The following is a 15,852-nucleotide window of genomic DNA, read 5'->3' as shown; positions in this document are numbered from 1 at the left end:
GCCTGGTTCGTGTTGACAGGAAGGTGAGAGTATCTCAAATAACCAAGTGTTACAACAATGGTGCACAGAAGAGCATCTCTGAATGCACAACACATGGATGGGCTGCAGCAGCAGAAGCCCACAACATGCCCTCAGTGGCCATTTTATTAAGTACAGAGGATACCGAAGTGTACAGTCTTAGTTGTTTGCAGATAGTTTAACAGATTCCCAGATGTAGATGAAGTACATGCAGATCCTTTACAGTCCTTTATGTTTTCTTGTTGTTAGTAGTGGCACATTGAAATTTTTGACTAAAATTTACACCAGAATCCAGAAAACTAGACAGCATGCTCATTTTGCATTTTGTGCCAGAGTGTTATAAATTACAGATGGTCCTACAAAGGCAGAGACAGGGCAAAGACAGGAGGGCGAGGGAGAGAAAAACGAAACAAAATACTGGCTAAATCTAAATGCAAACACTTTGGAAATAAGAAATACGTATAAGGTAATTTCAGAAAGAATTATATAATAAATAGGGAAAATGACAGTGGATTTCATCAAATAGATCATTAAGTTCAAGTTTATTGTCAAGCATATATTTGTATACCACCAAATAAAATAACGTTCTTCAGGACTAAGGTGCACAACACAATACATATAACTCACACACAACAGAAAGTAATATTACCACAAAATAATAAATTAAAATAATTCCAGAAGATTGACATTTAGCATGAAGTGCATTTACAACACAAGTTAAAAAGTAAACAGTATAACACCACTGGCTCTTCATGAGTGATGACACCTGGATGCTGACAGGGAGTTCAGTAGTCTCACTGCCTGGGTGAAGAAGCTGTTTCCCATCCTAACAGTCCTTGTCCTATTACTATGGTACCTCCTGCCTGATGGATAGGAGGGATCACGGACACAGCCCACATGATCAATGGGTGGAAGAGAGATCTCAATGATGGTCTCAACAGTCCTCGCAACCCTTTGTAGGGATGTGGTCAGATGTCTTGCAATTCCTGTACCATATGCTGCTGCAGCTGGTCAGGACACTCTACAATTCAGCATCCAACACCATAGTTCCATCAAGGCCCGACAAGAAGCTCAGAGACCTCAACTTTGACTCTGTCTTGTGCAGCTGGATCCTGGACATCCTGTCAGATTGCCAGCAGGTGGTAAGAGTGGACTCCCTCACCTCCAACCCTCTGACTCTCAACACAGGAGCCCCTCAGGGCTGTGACCTGTCCCCTCCTTTACTCCCTGTATACCTATGACTGTATCGCCAGTCAAAGCTCCAATCTAATTAAATTTGCCTACAACGCTACATTGATTGGCCTTATCTCAAGAAATACCTGGTGGCCTATAAGGAAGAAGTCATCTCTTTGACACAGTGGTGTCAAGAAAACAACCTCTTCCTCAATCTCACAAAAACAAAGGAGCTGGCTGTGGATTACAGGAGGAATGGAGGTATCAATGGATCTGGGGTTTAAAGGGTAAACAGCTTCATGTTCCTCAGCATCCACATTACCGAGAATCTCATGTGGTGTGGTGGTGTGGAGGTGTGGAGGTGTGGTGTGGTGGTGTGGAGGACATAACAGAACCTTTTTCACCTCAGATGGTTGAAGAAGTTTGGTTTGGGCCCCCAAATCCTTAGAACTTTCTACAGGGGCACAACTGAGAGCACCCTGACTGGCTGCATCACTGCCTGGTATGGGAACTGTACTGCCCTTAATTGCAGATTTCTGCAGAGTGTGGTGCGGACAGCGCATCTGTGGTTGTGAATTTCCAATGATTCAAGACATTTACAAAGACAGGTGTGTAAAAAAGAGCCCATGGGATCATTGGGGACCCAAGTCATCCCAACCACCATCTATTCCAGCTGCTACCATCCGGGAAGTGGTTCCGCAGCATAAAAGCCAGGACCAACAGGCTCCAGGACAGCTTCTTCCACCAGGCCATCAGTCTGATGAACTGATACTGATTTGAGTGTACTCTATATTACATTGACTGTTCTATTTATTATAAATTACTATGATTGCGTATGGCAGATTTAGATGGAGATGTAACATACAGATTTTTACTCCTCATGTATGTGAAGGATGTAAGAAATAAAGTCAGTTCAATTCAATTCTCAATGGTGCTCTTCTAAAAATAGGTTCGAATGGAGGTGGTGGTGGGAGGTGGGAGCCTCACTCATCTTAAAATTCTCAGGAAGCAAAAATGCTGCTCTACTTCCTTGGCTGAAGAGGTGTCGTTGAGGATCACCACCAAGGATGATGATCGTCAAAGATTTAGTTCCTTGCTGATGGATAGCCTGTGTAAAATCTAGAATCTGCCCTCACCAAATGGTCACACTTACAGAATTCCAACAATCACACACAAATAGCTTTTGTGAACATCAGCTGTGGCTTGAACTTAATAGAAAGCTGTGGATTGCAATTTCAGATCATTTCCTTTATCTGTCTGAGAAGAGCTAACTGAAAAAAGCTTGCACCCAAAACCAACTGCTTAATGAAGGATGTCCCCACCTAGAAGGGGGGAAGGATCATTTTAGCATTAACTTAGAATTCCAAATACACAATGAACAGAACGAACTGAGAAACTGAATAGCTGAATGGGTCACAACTCTATAAAAAAACAAAATCAGACATCCCACGATGCCAGAAGAACACAGAAACTCAGTTATAAAATGTGTAATGATTTAATTTGTTCATTTTCAGCTTTGATCAATACTACACAACTCCTTTAAGGAACCTGTGATTTGAGTATACTTGCTACTGTCAACTTTGTTACTTAAGATACACTATAATGTTACGAATTGTACGCCAGCTTAGGATGGAATACACTTAAATTTATATTTCATCATTTCATTTGATTCCAATGAAAATATTAAAAATAAGTTGAAAAAGCATTCAGAGGGCATGAAAGAAACTTTTAATTATTTTTCTCCCCAAATCACATTCATGATATGGGAATGTCATGCAAGATGTGAAAGGGTTATCATACGAGGAACATTTGATAGCTCTGGGTGTATACTTGTTGGAATTCAGAAGGATGAAGGAGATCTCATTGAAACCTTTCAAATGTTGAAATGCCTAGACAGTGTAGATGTAGAAAGGATGTTTGCCATGGTGAGGGAGTCCAGGCCAAGAGGGCACATCCTCTGGATAGAGTGGCATCCATTTAAAACAGAGATGCGGAGTAATTTCTTTAGCCAGAGGGTAGTGAATTTGCAACTCTGGCAGCTGTGGCCAGGACGTTATGGCTTGTTAGGGCTTAAGTAAAGAAATTTCCCCCTTGTTCCCTCTTAAACATTTCTCCTTTAACCCATGACTTCTAGTTGTAGTCTCACCAAACCTCAGTGGAAAAAGCCTGCTTGCATTTACCCTATCTATAACCAACATAATTTGTATACCTCTATCAAAACTCCCCTCATTCTAGGGAATAATGTCCTAACTATTCAACATTTCCGTATAACTCAGGCCCTCAAGTCCTGGCAACATCCTTGTAAATTTTCTCTGCACTTTTTCCAATCTTAGTGACATTTTGCCCATAAGTGGCCAAAACTCCAGACTGGGCCTCACCACTGCCTTACACAAATTCAACATAACATCCCAAGTCTTGTACTCTGATATGTGAAGGCCAATGCATCAAAAGCTTTCTTTACAACCTTATCTACCTACGGCACCACTTTCAAAGAATGATGGGTAGGTATTCTCAGACCCCTCTGTTCTACTGCACTCCTCAGTGTCCGATGCACTCCACTGTATAAGACCAATCCTGGTTGGGCCTCCCAAAATGCAACACCTCACACTTGACTGCATTAAATTCCACCTGCCATTTTTCATCCCATTTTTCCAGCCGGTACAGATCCTGCTGCAAGTTTTGATAGTCTTCCTTGCTCCCCCCACAAATTTGCTAATCCAGTTTACCATGTTATCATTTCAGATCACTGATATAAATGACAATCAACAACAGACCCAGCACCAATCTCTGAGGCACATCACTAATCACAGGGCTCCAGTCAGAGAAATAAAACTAAGTAACATTACGGTTCCATTTGAAGAAAAGTCAGACATTAGTAAGAAATCTTACTTGGAATCCAGTAACTCCAGAGCAGAGACAGGAGGGAGTGGTGTCCATTGTTGAAGAAGAGAGTAGATTTCTGGTAGAGCATCCCAGTCCCAACTTGGTGCACTAGCAAGTATCTTGGGAAGGCTATTAATGTGGGAAAAGCAATACTGCCTCTTATCCCACAAAAGCTCTTTATCTGCCTTGGACAGTCTGCAGATAAATAAAACTGCTTATTAAAACAATCATTTTCATTATCCTACTATAAAGGACAAACCATCTTCTCCATAAAATGAGACCCACAATATCCTGTGAAAAAGTAAGCACATTACATTACATTCTTAGCTCACAAACCATTCCTATGGTATCTATCCCAGACAGGCATAATTCAGACAAGAGTTATCTGGATGAGTGCAGCTCAGCAACAGTGAAGAAGCTCAACCCCATACAGGATATGGCAGCCTACAGGGTAAATAACAAATCTGCAAGTGTTCACTCAATCCAACATCGATGCACAGTAGAAGTAATTTGTACCACTGTCTACTCTGACTGCATCTTTCAAACCCATGACCTCTACTAGCCAGTAGGGCAAGGGCAGCAAAAGCAGGCAACTTCTCGGTGCCCTCCAACCCACACACCACCCTAACTTAGAAAAGAAATTGCTGTTGCTAGGTTAAAATCTGAGAGATAACGGCACAGTGGGTATACCACCACCACCTTAAGAACTGTAGCAGTTCAAGGTGGCAGCTACCACCACCTTCTCAAGGGCAATTAGGGATTAGGAGGCTACTGCATCTCGCAAACCTGAAACGTTAACTATTCCTCTGCTGGAGGAACTCAATGGGTCAGGCATCTTCTGTGGACGCAATTTGTATTTTTCTGCACAATAAGGCTCAGTAGGGGTGGTATATAGTAGCTTCATGGTTAAGTATATGCACAGACATTTTATCTGGTCTCATGCATGAAGGAATAATTACTTAACATGAATACTAGGTGTACTGGCACCTGCAGGCATGATACCAGAACGCTGGCTCCAAAGAAGCTGAAGCAAGGTATTATTTAGAGCTACTACCTTCCAACCATTAAGCTCCTGAACCTGTATGCATAACATCAATCTGGACTCCTCTGAACTGGTTCTACAACCTACAGACTCACTTTCCAAGACTCTTTACGGCCCATGTACAAAAGACAGATTATGTAAATAAAAGCATACAACTGAGAGCATGGGTTGCCTATGTATTTTTTTGTGAATTCTATTAGTTCTCTTGTTTTCCTGATGATGCCTGCAAGAAAATGAATCTCAACTAAATGACAATCTCAGTCCCAACTAATTCAATCTAACTCAATCTCAATTTATGACAACTAAAATGTACTTCGATAATTTACTTTGAACTTAGATATCGCAAGCACTTAATGTGCACTGAAGTTCAACTGTAACCTTTTCAGAACAGAGGTTAGCACAACACTTTACAGCACCAGCATCCCAGGCCCAGTTCCTGCCACTGTCTGTAAGGTGCTTGTGCGTTCTCTGTGACTATATGGGTTTCCTCTGGGTGCTCCGGTTTCTTCCCACAGTTCAAAGATGTACCAGTTGGTATGTTAATTGGTCACTGTAAATTGTCCCAGGATTAGGATTAAATCAAGAGATTGCTGGGCAGCATGGCTGGAAGGGCTGGAAGGGCCTAATCCATATTGTATCCCAATAAATAAATATTATGTCTGTACACGAACAAGTTACTGAAAGTGAGTATACAAGAATCAATGCACTAAAAAACAGAAATCCAAACCAAAATCAACAGCTAAGAGTGCAGAATTCTGTGCAGACTTTAAGTTTTAAAAGCAACTGAATTGCCAAATGTATTTCTTTATGTTATGATCTGATAACGGATGGAAATAACCTTCTGGATGTGACACCACAGTTATTTGTAAAATCCATACTCAAGAGGAAAGGAAAGAGGAAGGAAGGAAAGAAACAGATACCCAGTAGCTCTGCAATAAGAAACTGGCTTTGGATATAGAAAATCTCACTCTTGCCAAATAGCTTGTATTTTGTTGCATAAATGATTCAGATTAGCCAGCTCAGTAGAAGGGGCATTGAACTTGGTATATTCTGGTCTGTTTGGTTAAATGATATGTTGTTTTCACCAACAAATGTGTGGGGAGCAAAACACGAGAGTCACTGGAATACTGGCCCATCAGGCTTTGTCTTTCATATGCAGTAGTAATCTTTTCAACATAAAGGTTAAAAATAAATATTGCCTTTGTCACTGTTAAATCAGCCAAGTAAATCTACAAAATAATTCATTTTCTGAATTTGACATCAGTTCAACTTAGTTAAACAGCTACTTCACTGCAGATTACAAGGCATACCAGATGAATGTATTTAATTTTGTATCATTTCTTTTTTTTTCAAAACCTATGATAGTATATCCAAATAAATATCATAAGCTGAATGATACACATGATTCATTGAATGGAACACTGCATGAGTAGCAAATTCAAATATAATGCTGAACTGAACAGGAAGAACCTACTCAAATGTCAAGTCCTTAGCAAACACGTCAAGAAGCTGTTTCTGGAAACCTTGATCAAGTGTTTCAAACCCGAACTCAGTCATTCGACTGGACTCTGGAGGATAGTAGAGAATGTCAAATGCAAATGATGGAAAATCCACCTAAATTGAAAATGAAAGTAAAAGTTAGAGTCTGCTGTACTGTGGCCTGTTGTATACAAGAAATATACACTTAAAGCATATAAAACACACAAGGAGACAGAACAAGCAAGATTTATTGCTGCAATATAAAATGCATTTTGTTTCAAGTTTTTGGTGATCATTAAAAGAAATTCAAGGTCTCGAGTTGTTTGCAAGGAAATATGGATGCTTGTTACAGTGCAAATATTGGCAAAAAAAGTACATCGAATATCTGAAAGAACGAGAAGAAAACATGGTATTGGGATGGGAAATCATTAGAGCTCACTGAGGTCCAGCATTTTTAAAGTCAGCATTTAGCTTTGGCTGAAATATGTCCTTGGTTTTGGTCATCCATTAGCAAAGTATGCTCAGTTAAACTAATAGTTTAATTTAAAAAAAAACATCCCTTTTGAAACAAATTATCACTTCTAGTTACTAGCTGTAATTTCTATTTAGAAATCAAACAAGGTTTTCATGGAAAAGTACAGAGTTGAAAATATCTGAGATTAAACTTCTTTCAGAATGATCTAAATTCACCTGCAACACAACTCTCTCCATTGAGCTTCCCTTCTTATTGATAGTCGTACCACCTGGATTCACAGACTCTGATGTCCAGAGACCAAGTAGCTTTCTTCCACTTGTTAACACACTGTGAAATAAAGCAGATACGTCCATAAGACTCAGAAGCAGAATTAGACCATTCAGCCATGGATGATTATTCCTCTTAGCCCCATTCTCCTGCTTCCTCCCCATAACCTTTGACATCTTTACTAATCAAGAACCTATCAACATCTGCTTTAAATATACCCAATGATTTCCACAGATTCACCACCATCTGGCTAAAGAAATTCCTCCTTGTCTCTATTCTAGAGGGACGCCCTCCTACTCTCAGGCTGGACCCACTGGTCCTAGACTCTGCCACTATTGGAAACATAGCAAGCAACGTGTTTGTCAAATATAAAGTCTTTGATCTAACTTGTGCCTTGCAGATGCACCAACATTTTATGGTTGCAAGGCTCCCAAGGTGTTGGAGGAGCCACTGCTTAGGCCTTGCAAAATGGAGCAGGGTACTAGAAGAGGGCCTTGGGCAGCACCCCAATGGCCACATTTCCATGCTCATAATTTAGCTCCCAGTTATTCCATTATTGTCACATTATTTTGCATTTCTTTTTGTACTACTTCAGACTGAAATATAATCTTTGCACCACGGTTCTATGCTGTTCTCTTCATGGTACTTATTTTTACCAATCTTGGGAATTTCTTTGCACCCTGACGTATGTGACAATGAACCAATCTGGTCAGAAGACCTTTCCTATTGTTCCTGTGTCTTTCCAGTAATCAGGTACATAATTGAACTACATTTAAGTTAGTGAATAAAATACAAAATAACTCAATTTGGATGCATGAGACTCTCAATCTATGGCTGGGCATAAGCTTGAAAACAAACACGAGTTAAGTCTGCAGTTGCTGGGCATCCAGAGCAACACACAGAAAATGCTGGAGGAACTCAGGCCAGGCAGCATTTATAGAAGGGAATACACAGTCGATGTTTTGGGCCGGGGCCCTTCTTCTGGACTGAGAAGGAAGAGGGAAGATGCCAGAAGAAAAAGGTGGGGGGGGGGGGTAGGGAAAAGAGGCTAGCCGGAAGGTGATAGGTGAAGACAGGTTGGTGGGAATTTTCAAGGGCTGGAGAAGCTGACAGGGGAGGACAGTGGACCATAGGAGAAAGGGAAGGAGGAGGGGACCCAGGAGAAGTATAAGCAGGTGAGAAGTAGTAAAAGGTCAGAGTGGAGAATGGGGGTGTGGGGGGGGGGGATTTGTTTACTGAAAGGAGAAATTGATATTCACATCATTAGATTGGAGGGTACCCAGATGGAATACAATGTGTTGTTCCTCCATCCTGAGGGTGTCCTGATCTTGGCATATGAGGAGACCATGGATCCGCATGTTGGAATGGGACTGGGAAATGGAATTAAAATGTTTGCCCACCGGGAGGTCCCACTTGTGCAGATGGTACACAGGTGTTTGACTAGCCAGGTATGAAGTGAATCTGTTCCCTTGTCTCAGCACCATCAGGAACGCAACTGAATTCAACTGAAGTCCAGAATGTACAAACATGTGAATAACAACAAGCTGGTGGCTCCCTATGGAGCCCCAAACTGAAAATCAGCATAATCCATCAAAATAGGATACTCATCTAACTTGTCACAGTGTGCTGAGGTGATGAGATAAAGAATATTACCGATTAAAGTCAAAGAGAGGCACGGAGACTCGACCGAGGTACTCAGGTCCCTTTCTTTGTTTGTTAGAATCTGGCGATCCAGCTGCTGAGGGATTTGGAACTCCATACAAACTGAGACATAGCATTGTTTCAAGGGCCAACTGTGAAATCTGAACAGGAAAACTGATTCTGAAAGGTAAGGACATTAAATGGCTGGTCAGGGACCACGAAGTAGTAGTTTGTAGAAATATTTATTTGAACCATTTAACTTGGCCAGGATTGAAACTGAAAAAGCACCTACATATTAACACAAGGTTTTCACATTACCTCTATCAACCAAGTGAAACTGAAAAGCATAAGATTAAAAACATTAATCATAGACCACATATGGAATGACACAGAAAAAGGCAACCTCAAAGAAAATGAGGCATTACAGTTTTATTGCAAGACCATGTAAGCCCTTGGTTGTACAAACAATTTAGCACTGATGACCTAGTTTCAGAATCATTAACTTTGAAGCTGCTCCTATTCAAGTGCAGTGAAAACCACAAATTCCTTCTATTCAATAGTTCTACATTGCTGGGTTTACTCATGAGAGACAGTCTAAATTTAGCTTTGTGTCAGAATGCTTTTTTCAAAAATAGTACCTGCTAATCTTTTTAAAAAAAACTTCACTATAGACAGAATTAGCAAATTTGCCTCTCAACGACATTAAAATGAACAGTGTAATTCTGCACTTGTTCCTGTGTTTGGTGGTAAGTCTTACATTATTGTACTCACTGTTTGCTCCATCTCCCTGAAAGTTGACCAAATCCACTGGGAGAGCACAACTATGATATGAATAATTAATCAAAGGAAAAGGCCGAACTGTTCCAGGCTGAAGATGTGAGTGGAAACTTGCCTAATAGGCAACATCAAACAGAAAGCTATAAATAATTGTTTGCAGCTCTTTCTGACTTTCTGTTTGTACATCATTTGAAGATGTCAATTAAAAAAAAGTGAAAGCTGCAGAGGTCAAAAGCTCACAAAGCATTGAAAGTTTGTCCTCTTAACTTACTCTTTGGCGACTATTCTACATGGATCCCATTGAGCATTTTAAACTACAGCCCATTAGAGTGATCTCATTTCAACATCACTGAGAATCAGTTTTGGCATACAGGCTGTATCTGGATTAAGAGTACCCACTTTATGAGCACCCATATGTTTAAGTGAACTTTCATAATACTGTATTAAATTCTTAAGTCTGACGTACACACAAACATTCATTCCAATGAAGGGTAGAATTAGTTTCTTCAGTCGTATGTGCTTTTGTTGGCATTCATTACAATACTGTGGAGATAGAATTACCACAGAGTGATTTTTGTCTATTTTCTGACATAATGACAAAAATTGACTTATGGACATCTTTAAAAACAGAGCATCTATTAACTGAGGATGGGATGGACTTAAATGCAGATGACAAGAAAAAATTCAAATAAAAAGTAAAGATGTTCATCACTTCCAACCATACATTGTTAGAAGAAAGGGAAACTAAAAATCATTGCTCATGGCATTTCAATCTTCATAAACAAGGGTTCAGGAATTGTAAAGAAGTTGCAACTTGCCTTTAAATTCCAAGTTGTCTCTTTTGAAAAGCTATCAATAGAATGAAACAAGGCTAATTTTCTCTTCTAACTTTCCCCATCACACCTCCTCTCCCTCATCCATATCAGTTCGTTAATTCCTCCCTCCTACATCTTCCTACTTATCCTGGTGTTTGTACCAGTATGATTCCGTGAATATTAAATCAGGTTCCACAGCTTATCCAGTCAGCTATTTTTTTAAACTTCAAACTTGTACTGTGAACAAAATGACCGGTCAAGTACAAACCAGTTCTCAACCAAAATGATCAAGTACGAATTGCAGAAATGAGAAGTGCCATTACCACAGCTCCTTCTAAAATTGGTTGCCTACAGCAAGGGGTCACCAACCTTTTTTGCACTGCGGACCAGTTTAATATTGACAATATTCTTGCAGACTGGCCACCGACGGGGGTGGGGTTTAATCACAACCGGAATATAGGTGATAAGTCAACTAAGTCACTTACAGGTGGCTAATACACTCAATTTTATTTCTAAAAAGGTTTATTTAACGAATTTAATATTAAACACACAGCGCACATTTTCCTCACAAGAATACAGGGATGTCAATTATAAGTCACTTATAAGTCAATAGCATCATAACATTTAAGTAACGTTTGGATATTAAACACACAGCGCATATTTTCCTCATATGAACATATTAAATCATTGCAACACACCAATATTGCTGAATCAGTGGGAGCCCTGGGCTTGTTTCCCTGCAACAAGATGGTCCCATCAAGGGGTGATGGGAGACAGCGATACTCGAAGGGGGTTCCTTATGTCCAGTCTATTCCGCAATTTAGTTTTCATTGCATCCATTGCAGAAAACTCCACTTTGCAGAGATATGATGTTGGAAATGGAAGCAACATTTTCAGTGCTTTTGTGGCTATCTCAGGATATTTAGTCTTGACTTTGATCTGGAATGCTGGCAGAGATGTTATGTCAAACATACTTTTCAGCCCACCGTCATTTGCAAGCTCGAGAAGTTGATCATCTTTCTGTGTTGACGTGGATGATTCACCGGGGACATTCACAAATGGGTCACGGACCCATTCCTTTACACGTCTTGGGTCATTTGCGGTTGGGAAGTAACGCTCGAATTCTGTCGACAGCGAAGATAAATGATCATGCACCAGCTGTGAGAAGAACGGTGCAGCCTCAGTCTCTACAAAAATCCCAGCTAATTTTGGGAACATGTCAAATATGCCCCTGTCCACTCGCCATCCCCTCAGTTCTAGTTTGGCTTGAAGACCGTTGTCATTCTCCGCTGAAGTAACAAATTGAGTTCATTGAGCAGGTTGAAGATCTGTCACACAGATAAGCGAATTTTGCTATCCACTCCTCATCACTGAAGTGTGCTGCCAGTGTTGACTTTTTTCCTGAAAGAAATCTCTGTAGCAGCTCTCTTAACTCAAAAACCTTGGCCAGGGCTCTCCCACTTGATAGCCACCTGACTTCAGTGTGGAAGAGAAGGCATTTGTGCCCTACATCCATTTCCTTGCAAAGACGTGAGTTAAGGGCTTTTGCTTTGATGTGATTGATAACTTCAACAACATCACTCAATGTGCTGTTAAGATCAGGTGATATTTTTCAGCTAGCCAGCATTTCCCTGTGTATGACAGTGTGCAGACTGGCATTCAGGAGCAACCTCTTTGACTCGGGTAGTGAAACCAGACAGCCGTCCAGTCATAACTACCGCCCCGTCTGTGCATATTCCAACACAGAATGACCAGTCCAGTTTGCCTGACATGTAGTCATTCAAAGACTTGAATAGTTCTGTCCCAGTTGTGTTAGTTGGCAGTGGCAGTGCACAGAACATATCCTCGTGCACATAGTCTTGAAATATATATCATACTTAAACCAGCAGTATTGCCTTGTTGTTGACATTGGTAGACTCATTGACCTGGATAGCATACCATGGTGACTCGTTAAGCCGCTCCAACAGCTATGCTTCGATGTCCTCCGCTATGTCATCGATTCTCCTTGAAACTGTGGTAGCTGAAAGAGAAACCTGTGCCATCTTGTTAGCTGCAGCTTCCCCCAACAGTTCACGACACATGTCCTTGGCAGCAGGCAGAATCAATTCTTCACCAACAGTGAAAGGCTTCTTAGCCTTAGCAATACGGCTAGCCACTAAGTATGACGCTCTCAGAGCAGCAGCATTTGTGGAGGTGGTGGCTCTCAGCACTTACTGCTGTCCTGCTTGCTCATGTTTTTTCCTCTCAGGAAACTCAACGGGTTTGTCTTTAAGTGCAGGTTGCTTGGGCTCAATGTGCCGAAGCAGTTTTGAGAGCTTCACTGCCTCATTAGACAGCTTGTCTCCACATATCACACACAGGGGGCTTGGAGCGTGTGAGTCACCAGTCATACTAAAGCCATATTTCATGTACGACTCGTCGTATTTTCTGCTGAAGGAAGCTTTCTTTTTTTTTCCCTGTCTCGACCTCAGCTGCCTCTGCGTTATCATCATTGTTAGGCCTTTTATGTCCCCTACCACCTCTTCCAAAGAAACTCTCAAGTGACACTTGTTTTTTACTCATCAAGTAGTTGTACGTTAATGACCAACTGATGACCTCGTCTGTGTTCAAGTTCAACAGTGGGCATGGCAGGGAATGAGGAAAGGTGCAGCTGACTCGTATCGTTTCATATCGCCAAATCATATCATTTCCTCGCGGCCCGGTGGTTGGGGGCCACTGGCCTACAGCACCCAAACTCACTCAATACTTCAGCATGTAGCAACCAACTCTGTGATGTGCCATTCTTCAAGTGGTTTGGGTCAACAGCTAATTTCTTCAATTGACTGGATCACCGAGAGATCCAAGTATGACAGAAAATGGAAAAAAAAAATTGATGTTTGACAGCACTTCTGACAGTATTGCAAAACTCAATCAATATGTAGCTCATAAAAACAGAAAACACAGTAAATGTTTCACAAATCAGCTGGCACCAATAATAAGAGAAAACATTTAAGGTCAATGACTCTGAGGCAGATCAGTGTTCTGAAATATTAGATTTGTTTCTCTTTCCACAAATGATGCTGACTAGAGTATTTCAAGAAAAAAAGAAATTATTTCAGATTCCTTCCATTCCAAGAACTCAATTGTATGCACGTGAAACAAAAATATACTCACAGCTCATCCCATTTGATATGATAGAAGAAATTGCGATATGTCCCAACCTTCTTGGATTGCACCGGTTTAAATAGATCCTTCCCATTGTAGGTCAACGAACACATCAAAAAGTATTTCTCAAAACTGAGGGAAAAAAATATCACAAGAACTGCATTTAACTGAAGTATACTTTTGATTACTGCTTGTGGAACAAAACAACATTTATATACCAAATTTAAAACAGAAGCACATGCAAGAATCCCTTTACCAAATTCAATAAAATGAAATGAGGAGATTCACATTAAATACAGTCAGGGAAAAAATGACTGATTTATGAATTAAAAGCTGCTTTTGGATAACATGCATGTTCTTCTTTAAATCTCAACTGATTTCAAATTCTGGTCCTCACTCACTTTTTCATTAATACATTGGGATACAATTATGCAGACTGGGCTAAGGAAAATAAATTACCTTTGAATCTCTTTCAAGCTTCTGAACTCGGTACAATGTACATACTTAATAGGAGTTTGAGAGAAACAACTACCCTGCTCTACATTCCTTCCATAAGTGATCTGTGACCATCTTTTGTCATTGAGAATTTTGATCAACACGTTTATGATTGGAATACATTTACATCCATATATTCTTCAAAGTATTTTTCTATACATACCAATTTAAAAATAAAACCAATTTTGTGCAACTTAGATGAAGTCCACATGGAACTGGCCCCAATTTGAATTTATATTATGGTAAAATAAACAAGTGAACTTTTTGCCTACCAGAATTTTGCACTGCAGCATGTGAGTTGTCCTATGTAAACCATGAAAACATAGCTGACTGCACAGTTGAAATAAGGCAAATTTGCAAACAAAATAAAAATAAAAATCACCCGTAAATGTAATGTATTTGAGGACTTTATGGAAGAAGAACTCCATGGTATTGTGGCAAGAGAAGAGAGGAACAAGGTCTCAATATTTACCTCAAAGGGATTATTCAGAAACATTTTTATGATTTTACAATGTTTTAATAAGGAGACCTTCAGGGCAGAACAGTCTCACATCTGTATGCTACAGCAACTAAATCATTCTGAATAGGCCCACTAAAAAGTGGGCCTAATTGATCAATACTGTAACGAGCACTTTTTAAAAAAAATTTCAAAAAGAATGTCTGCCATCATATGAAAACCCCCACCCCAGCACAAGTAATGCAGACATAATCAGGACATTGACTTCTGGGCTCAAAACCCATGACTGACCAGTTTATTTCCACAACTCTTAGCCCCTTTCCACTCACTGGTTTTAGTAGAGCAGCTGTTGCTGGGAGCTCAGGTAAAGTGAAGCAGCATCGTACTTCCACACCAGCTCTGCAAATAGTGACGGTCGCAACCAGGAGGCAACTGCCAATAATTTGGAACTTCAAGAAAATGGTTGTTAGACATATTATTTGCATGGATACTACAAGGCCAAATTTTCTTGTAACATTTGGATAACCACTTCAGTTACCTTGAGGTTAAGGACTGCAATGAGGAAATGGCACAAGGTATTTTGAATAAAAATGCAAGGCAATTTGAATGGTGTTCAATACTTAGGTACAACAGTTATTTGAATGCAGCACTAAGATTCAGCACCTTTCAATTCCCAAATATATTATATGGCAAACTTGAATTACAAGGAACAACAAAACTTGGCCCCCTCTGACAGTATACATTTCAAATTCCTTTTCTAGCTTTTATGTGATAAATTTGAACACTACATAATAGTTCATTGTTATTTCACACAATAATGGAGGCCATCTTTTTGAATCTCCAGCCCCATGTTGACCACTGAATTTTAGTTGTGAACTACATTTGTGAAATGGTGCCCTTAATTGGAAGTGTTCCTAATTTCATCAAGTTATTTTTCACTTTGAAAGCACAACTTGCTCAAACAACGGAAAAAGATCTACATTTTTGTAGATTTTCCCCCCGAGGAAAAAGACGACCAGATTGAGTGCATCTTAAGGTATAAGACATTGAAAAATATTTGAATAAAACTCATTTAAAACTGTTGTGCTGCTGTGATATTATCAAATGTAAATGGGAAAAAATGCACATTTCCAGCATTTACCATTTAGATATGCAATATTATTATGTGGTTTCTTCTGCATAGCAA

At 40.0% G+C, this 15,852-nt stretch overlaps 1 protein-coding gene across 3 annotated transcripts in view; it reads right to left on the bottom strand.

The window, feature by feature from the left end:
* Nucleotides 1-15,852, bottom strand: part of pik3c2a (phosphatidylinositol-4-phosphate 3-kinase, catalytic subunit type 2 alpha) — a 153,682-nt gene that overhangs the window by 43,649 nt on the left and 94,181 nt on the right. For all 3 annotated transcript variants that reach the window (XM_059975730.1, XM_059975732.1, XM_059975731.1), the window contains exons 12-16: nucleotides 13,724-13,846; nucleotides 8,991-9,158; nucleotides 7,286-7,397; nucleotides 6,591-6,730; nucleotides 4,081-4,269 (exon numbers count right to left, since the gene is read on the bottom strand). In XM_059975730.1, the coding sequence (XP_059831713.1) occupies nucleotides 4,081-4,269; nucleotides 6,591-6,730; nucleotides 7,286-7,397; nucleotides 8,991-9,158; nucleotides 13,724-13,846 (732 nt within the window). The remainder of the gene's footprint in view (nucleotides 1-4,080; nucleotides 4,270-6,590; nucleotides 6,731-7,285; nucleotides 7,398-8,990; nucleotides 9,159-13,723; nucleotides 13,847-15,852) is intronic.

The sequence above is a fragment of the Hypanus sabinus genome, chromosome 7, assembly GCF_030144855.1.
Source record: "Hypanus sabinus isolate sHypSab1 chromosome 7, sHypSab1.hap1, whole genome shotgun sequence".
Taxonomy (NCBI): Eukaryota; Metazoa; Chordata; class Chondrichthyes; order Myliobatiformes; family Dasyatidae; genus Hypanus; species Hypanus sabinus.
The sequence above is the reverse complement of the archived record's forward strand: the minus strand, read 5'-3'. Positions and strand labels throughout refer to the sequence as shown.